Raw genomic sequence first — 13,943 nt, 5'->3', positions numbered from 1 at the left:
AGAAATTAAGAGTGACCACAGGTTTTATTCTTTAAGACTCGATTTAGGAATTACGTACTGGCAAACACCGCCCTCTAGAGGCTAGTACGAAGCATAGTAGGAAGCCTCAGGTTCCAGGAAATATTCGCACTTCAATTTCAATGGAAACCATTTCATAGGATTCTCAGTTATATGAGACGGGTTGCAATAGTCTACTGTTAGCTACAGTCTGAAAATACAGGATTGTATTGACCAACCTTTCGGTATTGACAAGCCTGGGGAAAAAAGAGACAAGACAACAAAAACAAAACCAACATCCAAGCCAAGATTAAGCCAAGTTGAACGGCGATTTTAAAGTACGACAAATCAACACATCGTAACGCATTACTACTTTCTGTTAAGATATGGAAAACCTCAAACGCACACAGAAACCACCAGTTCAGAAATTAGCCCAAATTAATCCACTTTGTCCAAATTAGTCCAACTTGATGACTGTCATATTGAATATTAAAAATAGTCGTATATATGCAAAGAAGATTGCAATCGCTCACAAATATGATTTAATAGTAAGCACATAGCTGGACGACATATATCTTAGATTTGTTTACATTTTTAGGTATAGTTTCAAGATATAACAGTTTACCGAAAATTCTGCCCTCCAGCCACTTGCGATAGCAAAAATAACTAAGTAATGAGTCCAAATGTGCTAAACATTTTACAGAGGACCTTCTGTAAATCTGAAGTTTCTTGGTATCAGACTATTCATTATTCCCTATTCTATATGAGATTGAGACATACAAGACTCATAACTATGGTTTTTCCTCTCGGTAAATATAGTAAGTTCCGGTTAGCGGTTGTATCGCAAGTTCCGGTGATACTGCCTTTACGTTAACAATGTCAGCAATCCTTTCTCCGACATCTTCTCCATGGGTCTTTGTCGGCGAAACTGCTGCGAACGGAATTGAGTGATTCCTGAAAATAATATTTATAAAAACATTATTGCTCTTTGCACACTTTCAGTGACGGTCTGATGGCAAAAGGGAATACTGAGATTATCTGTACATATTTATCTTGGCTGTAAAGGGACAGGTTGATGCACGCGCCCTTTTTCATGAACACCGAGGTACAAAGGTCAAAGTTGAAGGGTATTGTGTTCTGTCAACATGGCTTCCAGCATCAGCAGTAAGCATGGATTTTTGGCATTCAAAAGTTCTCTGTACAATTGTCACAAGAAGATTTTGCCATATGTTATATGCATACAGAGACCCACAGAAGTGAAGTGTCTTAGAGCGTCAACGAATTCGAGCACCGAGCCTCAGCACAACGAAAAATACTGTATTGATATGGTGAGGTAAGCTCCTGTAGTTAGCTAACGTTAGCCACGTTAGCTAACAGGGTACGTACTGCCATGAATAACGAAAGTGGTGTCTAGAAAAAAGTAGACTAATTAAACAGAAGTGTGGTGGCCGTCGACTAGTTGTTTAGCTAGCAGGTTAGCTGACTGTTGCATTTCAAGTTATCTTTAGCTATCTTATGTTAGACCCCCCCCCCCTTACAATACTAGCAGCATTGTAAAACTGCAATGTCAAGGGGAAAAAGTTAACCGAGCCATCTTAGACAGCTTACTAAATAGCATCTTACATTGTCTCGGTACTGTCTACCTAACAAGTTAGATAAATTAATTTAGTTGCAATGGTGTACATACGTTTCCGATAACGAGTCTGAAACTTAATTAATTCCTAGCTGAGCTAAGTAGTAATATGTCTGCTCCTGCAGCTCACATAGTCTAAATCTGAGAACGCTCGTTGTGTTAGAAGTGAGAAGAAGGGTAAATCTGTCTCCAGACTCGTGGGGTGCAGTTGTCATAGAAACACTGGCTGTGAATTAGACCGTAAATGTGGGCAGAACAATATGCAATGCTGCCTCTGCAAGCATGCGAGTCTGCTTCCACGGCAACTGCTCAGGATACCAACCCTGTGATCTGTGCATTAGCTACGTCTGTAAAACGTTTTTGTTTCACATTTTGTAAGACTGGCTGCTTTTTTGCAAATGGCGTTGGCATTATAAGCCCCATTAACTCCCCGCGTCACAGACAGCATGGGTCTGGTTATGGAAGCGTAGGTCATAGGCTATGCCCTGTTCAACAGTCATTGCCCAAATGTTTTCCAGCTAATAGGCTTAGAGGGTAGTTACTCTTACATAATTAGGCTTATACCATTATGTACACGGGATCAGCACAGAATAGAGTTTACTGAGAAATTACGAGGTGACCAATTTCATTCCAATTACAAGCGCAACGAGTACAGTGTTTTTGGAAAGGGCGCGTTGTAGACATAGTGTTAGTATCCAAAACTCCAGAAAAACAACTCCAGAGGGACTTAGAATGCGTATCGTTTTAGCGGCTCACTGTGAATATACAGTCAGCGTAAATAAAGCTGATTGCTTTCATACCAGCGACATTTTCAGAGCGAAGCGTACCGCAGTTTGTTTGAAGAGGACCCGACACCACCTTCTTTAAACTAACTCCAGTCAGGTTTTTTGGTTCACACCAGAGTTCGCAGAGTATTCACACTTCACAGTTCGAACTACAGTACGAGCTCACAGGATAAACAAGGTCGGTTCCGTCGGTTCCCCTCCAAACGCGAAAGCACCCACACTTCCTGCCACCGTTTCACGGCGGGAAAGCATGGTCCGAGTGAGAGGAGCGGGTGCAGCAATATTATTAGGATTACGCAAGTCAGAAGGACGTTTGCCTTTTCGGTGTTTTTTGTACATTTGCTTGACGGTGCTCAATTCCTTCATGTTAAAACGTTGTGAAGCATTTCAGTGTGTCTGAGCAATGTATTTGACATTATTTGCATTATTGTGTTAATAAACGCTTTTTGTGAATAGCTAGATTGTCCAGAAATTATGGGAAACGGGTAGCGCGGGCCTCATTATGTATAACACGTTGAAACACACCTACCTGGCACGTATGGAGGAACACAGGAAAGCGCTGTCGCGGTTTGATTTGGGTTAAATGACCGATTAACGCTAGTGTGCTCCTTGGCAGGACTCGAGACTACGATGGGTTCCTGTGCTCTCTGCTTCTTCCAGAGGCCGCACGGCGCTCCTCCTTGGCCTTGAGAGCCTTCAATGTGGAACTGGCCCAGGCAGGTATTTGGCCTTATTTGTGGATCCGCACATCTGTGCATCCCAACTTTTTTTTAATCGAAATATTAGAATCTCAAGAGGTTTATTGATTTTTGGGTCTGGTAAAAATGAGAACCACAAAGTAGAATGTTCAACATCATTTTTGGTTTCCTGAAGGTACTGTTATTACAAATGTGCAGCTTTTCTTGCCCTGGGTTAGACAAGACAACCCCTGCTGTTTGTTCCTCAGGTGAAGGACTCTGTTTCCCAGAAGACAATAGGTTTGATGAGGATGGAGTTCTGGAAGACTGCTGTGGAGGAAATCTACAGAGGCAATCCCCCAAAGCAGCCAGTCAGTGCTGAGCTCTGGAAGGTCAGACAGTAAAACCACTGTTTTGTTGACCACTGTTTTGTTGTATTGATACACAAAGGAAAAACTATATGTATGTATGTATGTATTCATTTATTATTATTACTTTTTTTATAGGCTGTAAGGAAACACAGCTTGACAAAGCGGTGGCTTTTGAGAATAATCACTGAAAGGGTAAGTGCAGAATCAGATGCAGCCCTTATTGTTTGCCTGTGGTGGTGTATTTTCATGGTACAGTGTGAACGTTTTATGGGGAAAAAGTGAGTAGTACTTTTTAAACTTTGGGAACAGTAGCAGTTAGTTACAGTCTGCTGTCAGGATTAATTAGCTTGCAGTTTTCTAAATGACAACCAGACATTACTGTGAAGAGAATGCATAACTTGAATGTGTAACTGCTATTGTCAAATGCACGCAAGCTTTGTGGCCATATTTGAAAGGTTTCAGCTTCTTCATCCAAGACATGAGCTGCTTTGGTTGTATTGGGGGGGGGGGGGGGGTTACTGGACATGAGGGTTTTTGTGTTCCTCTATTCATGATGCAACACTGTACTGGACTTTGAAATGTCTGAAGCTGAGTCCAGTCTCATAGTTCTGTATCTATATTTGATGCTTATTTCTCCCTCAGGAGAAAGACATGGAGGACAGAGCGTACAGGAACCTGCAGGAGCTGGAGTCCTATGCTGAGAACACCCAGTCCTCTCTGCTTTACCTCCTCCTGGAGTCTTTAGGTGAGCATTTATTTCAGCTGAGATGGGGGCACTCCATGACTAGATTGCTGATTATCTTCAGTTAAAAGTGTTGAGCTGCAATATCTACCAGTGCCTCTCTAGGCTACATTTGTTTACCCCTGTTTGCATTTTTTTTTCTTTTTAATAAGGTCTCTGCAGTGCTTTCATCTTCTTTTATAAAGTACTTCAGCGAAAGATATTAAATCCTGACTGGTGTGTATGAAATACCTAGACAAAATTGACAACAACAACATATGCTGTGTACACACACACACACACACACACACACACACACACACACACACACACACACACACACACACACACACACACTCTAACAACAGTATGATTCATAAACCACAATGTTTTGGCAATCTACTTACCAGCAATGCGTTCTATGAAATAGTGACTTCAGCCAGCAGCTGCCTTGCGTCGTATAAAATTCATATGAATCCAATATCTTACTGATGTTGATAGCATTTCAAGAATGGTGTCGCTTCAGAAAGCATCAGTGTAGAGGTGGATGTAAAGAGTGGAAGCATATACCTTGTTGTTTGTGTCATCACATTGATACATTACATTATGTTTGCTTAGTAGATGCTCTTAACCAGAGTGACTTGCATAGCATACTATTTTTACTTTAATGTGTGAATTTACAGGTGAATGTTAACAGCCGTGCCACTTACGTGTGTAAAATCTGTTTAACATAGAGATTCCATCTGCTAGCGCCTGTTTGTTAGTCAGTCGGCTGTTCAGTTGTTCATATACTTCATCTGAAGAATGGAATTGCCACGGATGACATTATAAAGAAGTTATGCAAGATTACAACATCACCCAGTGAAACAATATAAAAACTGGAGCAGTAATACAGTAGGCATCATCCACAGTAATAGTATTAAACTCAATGATATGTGTAAGATGAAGGCTGCATTGGAAGTGTACTTTTTGTAATAGTCATTTATCATTTTCATGATTTTCTCTTGAGAGAACAAAAAAAAAAAACACATGGCATCGTGAATGAGTTATTGTGCAGGCAGGAAAAATGTGGAACTTATCCCTTTGGTTCGACAGTGGTAAAGCACCTTTCATGGTAGTGGACTGCTTTACTAGAACAAAAAATAAGCATTGGTGATCCTGAGCCCCATCAGATTATGAAATAAGTGAGTCCAGCAGTGACCCCTTTCTCAGTAACATCACTGTCCTTGCCATCTGTCACAATGAGCAGAATTTCAGCCATATGGAATGCCTTTATGCCCTCTCTGAGTACTTTGTCATTTGTGTGAGTATTTGGATGTTGTTCAGATTAGTGTAAACGGGAGGACAGATTACGCTGTGTCCTCAAGGCGCGTGACTCTCCGCCTTGTAGGCACACGTTTGAGAAGCGCTGCTCTGATCGTCAGTCAAGACCCTGGATGGACCGGAAGCGAGCAAAATCACATCTGCAGTTGCAGGGGTTCCTGGGGGATGGATAGAATTAACGGGATCGCACGGTTCAGCAGGAAACTCCTCGTATGCAAAGCTGTGTTTGTGAAGCAATCAGATCCCCATTATATGCGAAGCCCGGTGTTTGTAATGCAATCGGATACGCCGGAACGCCCCCACGCAGGCAGATGTGCGTACATCCATGTGAGTTTTTGGGAAGCTGGATGTGGGAAACGGCACGCGCCCATCTCCCCCCACCTGTTTCGCGGCCTCACCGGGGTATTTAACCGCATAGCAGGGTAACTGATTCAAGGCCTTGGAGTGCTGTAATTAGCGGGCTGTCAGCAGGGGACTTCCATAGGCCTCCTGATGACCACCAGATGGACTGACTGTGGTCCTCGGTCGCTTCAACGATGAGCCACTCCACCACAGTATGCTACAGTCATGGATTCAAACAAATGTCAGGATCTGTTGGTAAGAAGAAGGCTAATTGATTCTCTACCATGGATTGTGAAGGCTGACCGATTCCCTCTGCTGTTTGTACCTGTTTGTGTGTTTGTGCTTGTGTGTGTGTGTGTGTGTGTGGTTGTGTGTGCATGTTTGTGTGTGTATGTGGTGTTCAGGTGTGAAAGACGTCCACGCGGACCATGCTGCCAGCCACATAGGGAAGGCCCACGGGATTGTCACATGTCTCAGAGCCACCCCGTACAACAGCCGACGGCGCAAGGTCTACCTCCCCATGGACATCTGCATGCTGGTGAGCCCCGGCTATCTGTCTGGCCGGCACCGTGCCATACTGCCCCCGTCATTTCTCAGGCTGTCTGTTCGGCTGTGCTGCTCTGGGTCTTAGACGGCCAGAGAGGAGGGGGCTAAGATTTCATTGGCTCCGGGCAGAATCACCTGATCTGACATCAAGATAAAGACGGATATTTGCAGTGATCCGTATGGCGAAAATAAAAAAATAGAAAAACAAATTAGATTTCAGCTCTCCACAACTTGGAGAGTATTCTTCATGCAGTTAAACCCTAACAATTTCAGCCATCTGCTGCCTTGTGGATATTAATCCACAGTTAAGGTAGTAGATTATGCAGCGATCAAGACTTGTGTAGAATTTGACCATTGGGAAAAGCATCAAGGGTAATTTATTTAAACTAAAAAAACCCTATTAAAATGTGTTACAGTCAGAATGAATCACAGGGCCTCACCAAGAGATGATTTGAAGAGCTCATGGCTGGATGACAGGGGGCGCTGTTGCTACACACAATGTACAGTTCAATTTTCAAAGACTTTCGTGATGTGTTCTGATGTGCTGAGCATTAAATGTCAGCACATCCAAACCGGGTTAGCTTAACCAGCTGTGTCGTTATTACACAATGAGCGCAGCAAAATTTTCAGCCATGGTTATCAGGTACACAAGCCTGAGGTTGTTATCAAGCAACGTAAAAAGCTATTGATTAGCAGGTGCCCTCTTTAGGCAGAAGGCTGATGCTAAAGAGCTGTTCTGATAACAGAGAAAGAATTCAATTTGAAGGCGAATAAAACAAGCTGCCGCTCTACTTGAAAAACATGATTTTCCTCTCGGGGAGTGGTGTTTAATTCCTTATGTGATTTTACATGCGGAATGTCGCTTTGTAAACAGGCCTCAGGGCATCCTTAGGCGATAACGCTGCATTTTGTGATTAAAGGAGCTATTGGCATCAGAGCATTGTGCTCGTCTCCAAAAAACCTTCAGAAAATCCCGCTATGTTTAAAATTAATTGCTCTTCAGCGCTCACTACCTTAGGGTGTAGAACAGGGATGTATCCGAATAATAATTTGCGCTTGGAGGAAATTGCTAGAGTCTTGGCCCTTAAAAACACCAAGATGAATTTGATTCTAGATTACTACGCTGACCGACTTAGAACTGCCCTCCTGACATTCCGGCCCTTCAGGCATTACAGGCCGCTCCAGGAGTTGTCGTGAAGCAGCGTGAGAGCAGCAGTTTCTTATCTTCTCTCTGTTGCTGGAGCCACAAATAAGCGCTGCTGGCCTCGTCACCAAGAGCGGGTTAACCTCGGCGAGGTGCCGCCGAGCTGCATTTGATGAGACGTCATTGTGCTGCGCTGCGGCGGGGCGTCTTTGTGGCAGCGCAATTTCCCCTCAGACCATGGATGTCGATTTAGTCAAAAATTGGGTTGGTAAAAGTAAGCTACTTTTCAATATCGCTCTGTCTGTCACTCCTTCTGATAAAACTGAAAATGTGTCCCGTTGAAAGGCTTTGAAAGGATGAATATGTGTTTCTAATGCACACTGGTACCCTTTGCAGGATGTTGATGACTAGTATAATGGAACCTAAATGGAACCTAAAATAAAACCTGAATTGAAAATTATGGGGATTTCTTTAGTAAATTGCCATTGCTCGATGTTACTGATTTTTACTTTAAAAATTATCAGCAGAAGCTGATAAGTTTCTCTTATTGGATAAGGATAAATTGATACTCTCTGCATTGATATTTGTTAAAGTCATCAGAACTGCTCTGGCCATGTTTTATTTATCGTAGATCAATTCCTCTTTGTCTGTAGGAACATAAGGACCTTGTTTTCAGTGTCTGTGGTTGTGAATCATAGCAGTCACAGTGAAAAGTTAACATTATCATTATGTCTGTGCTGCTACGGAGCCCCACCTGAGTATTTTGAGCAGGCTGGTGCTTTTAACCGAGCTCCCTAACCTCAGTCTGGAACGCGGAACGCCGGGATGTTTGCTCAGGATCCGTGTTCACGAGGATGGCCGTCCCTTGTCCCACTGCAGCACGGCGCCTCGCAGGAGGACTTCATTCGGGGGAGCCAGGAGCAGAGCGTGAGGGACGTGGTGTACGACATCGCCAGCCAAGCCCACATACACCTGCAGCACGTAGGTGCCCCGCGCCGTGACCATCCCCGAGGAGCTGCCCTTGCGACGCCCCGGCGGCGTCCATGGCCGCGCTCCTCTCCGCTTCGTTATCCTCCGCGGAATCCCATTCCGCCGCCGATCGATTCCAACGATTTCCCTCATCAAACGTGACACAAGCAACGGAGCAAAATTTGTTTATCCCCCCGCAGCCGATAAGCCGAGGTCGGTTCGGCGCCTCACATATTCATTATCTTTTTTTGCGCCAGGTTTGATCGATCGCCGCTTGAAAGAGATGGCTCATTTGCAGTCACCGTTTTCTCCAACAGATTTGAGAATGTGGTGCGTGAGCCAAAGATAAAACGATCATTTCGGAGTTTACTGAGCCCTCTTTGCAGTTCTGTGGGGATCAAGCAAACAGGTGTAGTCATTTTGCCCTGAGGTGATTTCAGATTTTATGTCCTTTGTGGGCTTAGCAGTCAGACTTTTGTCACAGATGCATGATTGTGCCTGGTAGTGGTGCAGAAAAATTTTTCTATTAGGCTGAAATCTATTTACCTGGTGGGAAAAATGCCCTTCATATCTCCGTGTTGCGAAGTCCCTGTGTATATGCATTTGTAGATTGATTGATTCATTCTTCCATATCACTGTTACAGGCCCGGTCGTTCAGTAAGAACGTTCCTGCGGCGGCCACGCCAGCCTTTTTGCTGACGGTGAGTGTCCCCGCCACTGCTGTTGCTGTTGAGTTTGAGCTGATGAGGGGCGACACGGGTGCAGGGGGTGGTGGTGAGGTGGCGTGTACGTCCCGCCTCCGCCGCGTCCCTTCCCAGTGTGGAGGAGGAGGGGGTCACTGGCGCGTGTCCTCAGACGCCCCCTGGGGCAGCCGGGAGTGACTGACAGCTTGGGAGTAATAGCCCACCACACCGGCTCGACTTCAACCGCCTCACAAATAAATTAGACATTTGGCTTGTTTTTCAGTATGTGTGAGCTTGTTTTTTTTTTTTTAAAGGGCTTGTCACTTTTTAAAGACAGGGGAGGGGAGCCTCTGGTGAGAGCAGTGTCCGCGATAGAACAGCACAGCTCTAATTTCCATCACATTTGCCAGCAGAACAAGCTAGGCATGACTCACTGTGTCTTAGCGTTTAGATTAGCAGCAGCATGACTGAGCGAAAAAAAACAGCCAAACCAGCTGGTCCTCTCACCACTATCCCAGCTTCCGAAAATGTTTTCTCTCCATGCTTAATCGTCCCTTCTCAAAAAGGGGAAGAATCTTGCAGTAGGGTTTTAAATCTCTGCTGAAGAGTTTTCTTCTTTTAATGAAAGCGTTCAGGCTGCTGTGCAGGACGCTTCTCATCAGCAGCGTCGTAAGGCCTCATGAGTGGTGCTGTCGGTCTTGCCTGATTGGTCTGATCAGTACTCTCCCTCCGCTGTTGCAGGTGGTTTTGGAGGACTACCTGCAGCGCGTGAGGAAGGTGGACTTCGATGTGTTCCACCCGAGTTTGCAGAAGAGAAACCCCCTGCTCCCATTGCAGCTGTACCTCCGGTCCTGGAAGAACAAGTACTGACAGTCACGCATCCTTTCAACCGCAGCAGCAGTAATTAATATTCTTCAGATGCTGTGATATTAAATCTACTGTACCAACCTGAAGCGTGGAGTCTGCAATAATAATTATGTAGATGGACATCTGTAGGTCTGTCCTCATCAGCCGTGGATTTTCACTCCCCCCCCCCCCCCCCCCCCCCCCCCCCCCCCCCCCCCCCGTTGTGAAATGTTCATAGTATTTAGATTTGCTATACAAACCTCCAGTTGAACAAACCCTGTTAGGTGGGCAGTTGCTCACATGTAAGGACAGCACATGCGTTGACTGGAATGGGTGAGTCGATCGGTCGCTGAGTGGTATGACTGCAGTAAAATGTCCACTTCTTACAGTAAAGAGTCCCAAATCTGGACTTGAACACTCACTTCACTTAAGGCTGAGAGGCAGTGGATTGTCTTTGAGGAGTTTGTGGGCAATACTGATTGAGCCATTTTGAACCAAGTACAAATAGCTTCAGGTTTCTTCTTTGTAATGGGTTGTCATGGAGATTGTAAGGGCAATGTTGATGCCCCCAGCCATAGCTCTAAGGGAACTGTTATCGAGATGGTGTTAAAGTGAAACTGGGAGGGGCACAGTGGCTAAATTCGGATGCGGAACTAAATAAAGCTAGGACTCCTGTGAGCTGGGGACACAGACATGCACCCCGCCCAAAGGTGCTGCCAGCCTATTCACTTCCGTCACCAGGTCACGTTTGCTCCATCTTGTTTAAAAAAAACTTCCCTCTACCGCGCTGTTAAGCCCTGAGGTTTCTAAGGTTTAAGGTGGGGGAAGTGCTATGTTTTACCCAGCCCACTGAGGGAAGACAAGTCCTTTTGAAACGTTCTGCTAGCCTCAGCACTTAATGAATTGACATGTTTGTTTCTGGTTGGTGTGGTGACTACCAAAGTTGCAGTACAATTCAGAATGCTGCATATGGGTTCAAAGCAATGTTCTGAACTCGGTGTATTGTTGGGAGAAAATTTGTTGCTCCTGTTAAGCAGAAGCCGTAGATATATTGCAGGCTGTCATTTTTCAGATTGCAGCAATCTTAAAGTCATGAACTTAAAAAATTGTATTCTGATGTGAACAAATAAACTATCCTTTTGGTAATGATTCCGGAGTAATGGTAAAGTAAATTATTCTGTCTTTGCACATGTCATTCACTTGTTGTTGTCATTGAAAACAAGGCCATTATTATGTGAACAGAGCACAGTGTACCTCACATTGTGTCTTTATCAAGCCATGACTTTTTTTTCTTATTCTCATTTATTTTTTATTTTAGATTTATTTAAAATGGTAAAGCTAATTGACTGAGATCCGGGCTCAATTAAATAAACTTCAATGCTTTTAGTACCATCTCTAAGACCAGGTTCAGTTTGCATTTGAATCATTGTTACAGTTAATTCTTGGTAAAAAAAAAATTATGCCTTTTAATTAAGTTCCTCACCTCAAACCCCCCGGAAGCCCTTCCAGCATAATGCAGTGAGAGATTACATCTCCTAGCTCAGCCTCATGCCATTATGCTTCCTTGCTGCTGTTCAAAAACATTGTGGGCCTAGTATGGAAAATCATTTAACAAAAAATATTTGCAGAGATTTATCTTCAGCTGACCTTGCCGGCGTTGATATTTTGTAAGCACACATCTCAACTGGTAGCATGAATTTATTTCCAGCAAGAAATAAATTGCACTTCCAACAGAGCTGTAATTTCTATATTGTAAGTCTTGTGTTAACACTGGCTTCAGAAACTGGGAAGATTTGAGGTGAACATAAGTGACAAAAGCAGTACTTCAAAGCTAAGTAAAAGCTGATTTTCAGGATTAATTTAATGTCCTCCATTAGCATTGTTTTGCACTCTTCCCATTGCACGTTTACTGCAAACGTATTCAGTCAGAATGAGCTGCACCACCATTACTGTACTGATGCAGAATACAAAGAAGGTCATGGATGAGGATGCAGTAATGGCCTAAATTAATGCAATTTGTAGACTTAAGAGACCCAAAAGCAAATTAAGTGAAGCAAGCGCTGTGCTCCACGCGATGTCCTGGATATACCTCGTTAATGTGACTTGTCTAGACGTCCTGGTGATCAAACGAAATCCTGGACGAGGATGGCTTTTTGACGCCGCGTGCCATCTGCTGGGCTAGACAGAGAAGGCAGCCGGGGTCCTCAGATGATGCGAGACCTGTCTGACAGCACCCGCACGGTTCAGCTCTTTGGCTGGAATGAAAAATTGCCGTAGAGAGCCCGGCATGGGAACAAAACATTGTAACGGAAGCTCAAGAGCATCCTCTTTTGTAATGGATGGAAATTCTGTCGGAGCTTACACTTAACAACATGCGATGAACGCTTTGCAGAGCTCCTGGGAGACAGATTTGCCTGAAAAAAAAAGGTCTGAGCGGTACAAACGGTACTGTGCATATTAAAGCGCTGTCGTGACCGGTTCATTCTTGTTTGCATGGGCTGCACAGCACTGTGTGAAGCTTACTGAACATATATCAACAATCCCCTTGGTCACATCAAAGGCTTAAATTGGAGCTCCTCCCTTGATTGCACCACAAAAATAGGTCCAGTTCAATTATCTATACCTATATCTGTACAGAGTGGGGAAAAACAGAATTTTAGTGCATTTTATGAGTAACCCAGGTGGTGTCAGGCCTGGATGAAGGCTGCACTGTGTTTCTCAATTTAATATTGTAGGCCAAGTACATATGCAGGGACTGCATACTCCGTTTCCTCTCCATGGCTTTGGTCTTGAAGCTGGGATACCTGTAGTCTGATGTGGGCTGCACTCAGAAGACTGATGGGCATCCCATTCAATCGGTAGCTGTCTCGCTTATTTACTTACGTACAAAGTTTCTTATCTGACAGATTAATATAACACATAGTACTTCAGGGCCAGCGGACTACCCTCTAATTTCATTTTTTATTATGATTATTATTTCTGCTGGCAGTGATACTTGACTGTAAGGCTGAGTGCGATTATGTAAACTTATACGTCATCAAATAGTAACATACAGAATCCAAAATATAAAGCGTGCATAGGTTAAGTCAAAACACATTGCATGCAAGCATACACATTAAGTTACATATATGGAAGTAGCAGTTATATATGTAAGCCATAAAGTGTGAATTATGTATTCCACTATATGCTAACTAGGCCTACCTTTTGGTAATAAGAACACAGGTGGAACGGCAACAAAATTTCTGCCCAGAATAAACATACTATAAACAATCTCAACTTCAATCCATTTACAACCCCGTCACTGATTTCTTTTTCTCTCTACAATAAAAGAGCTACTAATAAAAGGCTGCGTTGTAAGATTTGGACATTTTTTTGTGACATGAAGACATCGCAACTCCAAAAGCAATTTTCAGGGTTCTATCATCCACCGCGTCCCACACACACTTATCTCCCTTCCCGGCTACAGCCGCCGTCTCCCTCTGTTTGGGCCGTGAAATGACATTTCCACGGTCTGACCGGGCGCTGCGGTTGTGGGTGGGTGCAGTGCTTTATCATCTCTAACCAGAGATTCTTGATCGTCGCGGACCTGAGGGCCTCCAGCTCCGCCAACGTTCCCGCGCCTCTATCGCTCGTCCAGGGGCCGTTTGAAGAGCTCCTCGCGCTGTCTCTCCGCGACTGCTTTACGGCGACAGACCGGACCGGCACTGCGCTGGCTTGAAACAGATTCAATACGTTTTAATTGCTGCGATTTGCAAGTATGCGCTTGGAGTGACAGCGCCCGAGATGATTAAAGCGGCCTACACGTTTTGTTCAAGTGAGATTAATACCTGCTGATGAGTGACAGACAAATAATTTGGATGAAAATGGAGTGTCAAGCTATTACAGGCTTTGGCTTTGCTCCTAACT

At 44.2% G+C, this 13,943-nt stretch overlaps 1 protein-coding gene across 2 annotated transcripts; it reads left to right on the top strand.

Annotated features, from left to right (window-relative positions):
- The first annotated feature begins 1,142 nt into the window (after nucleotides 1–1,142).
- On the top strand, nucleotides 1,143–10,222 carry ndufaf6 (NADH:ubiquinone oxidoreductase complex assembly factor 6). 2 transcript variants are annotated; one of them, XM_036539337.1, is made up of 9 exons: nucleotides 1,143–1,330; nucleotides 3,032–3,131; nucleotides 3,362–3,484; nucleotides 3,599–3,655; nucleotides 4,106–4,208; nucleotides 6,254–6,387; nucleotides 8,419–8,520; nucleotides 9,153–9,209; nucleotides 9,933–10,222. In XM_036539337.1, the coding sequence occupies exons 1-9, from the start codon at nucleotides 1,143–1,145 to the stop codon at nucleotides 10,059–10,061; spliced, it is 993 nt and encodes a 330-aa protein (XP_036395230.1). In that variant the 3' UTR covers nucleotides 10,062–10,222. The 2 variants fall into 2 exon arrangements, with proteins under 2 accessions (XP_036395230.1, XP_036395229.1); XM_036539336.1 differs by lacking the exon at nucleotides 1,143–1,330 and having other exon boundaries at nucleotides 3,043–3,135.
- Nucleotides 10,223–13,943: the final 3,721 nt, after the last annotated feature.

The sequence above is a fragment of the Megalops cyprinoides genome, chromosome 10 (assembly GCF_013368585.1).
Source record: "Megalops cyprinoides isolate fMegCyp1 chromosome 10, fMegCyp1.pri, whole genome shotgun sequence".
Lineage (NCBI taxonomy): Eukaryota > Metazoa > Chordata > Actinopteri > Elopiformes > Megalopidae > Megalops > Megalops cyprinoides.
Note: the sequence above shows the minus strand (reverse complement) of the source record. Positions and strands in the feature narration are given on the sequence as shown.

Coding starts and splice junctions, on each gene's coding strand:
- ndufaf6 (XM_036539337.1), top strand. CDS start 1,143: ATGGCTTCCAGCATCAGCAGTAAGCATGGATTTTTGGCATTCAAAAGT. Junction 3,485..3,598: donor TCAGTGCTGAGCTCTGGAAG/GTCAGACAGTAA, acceptor CTTTTTTTATAG/GCTGTAAGGAAACACAGCTT. Junction 4,209..6,253: donor CCTCCTCCTGGAGTCTTTAG/GTGAGCATTTAT, acceptor TGTGGTGTTCAG/GTGTGAAAGACGTCCACGCG.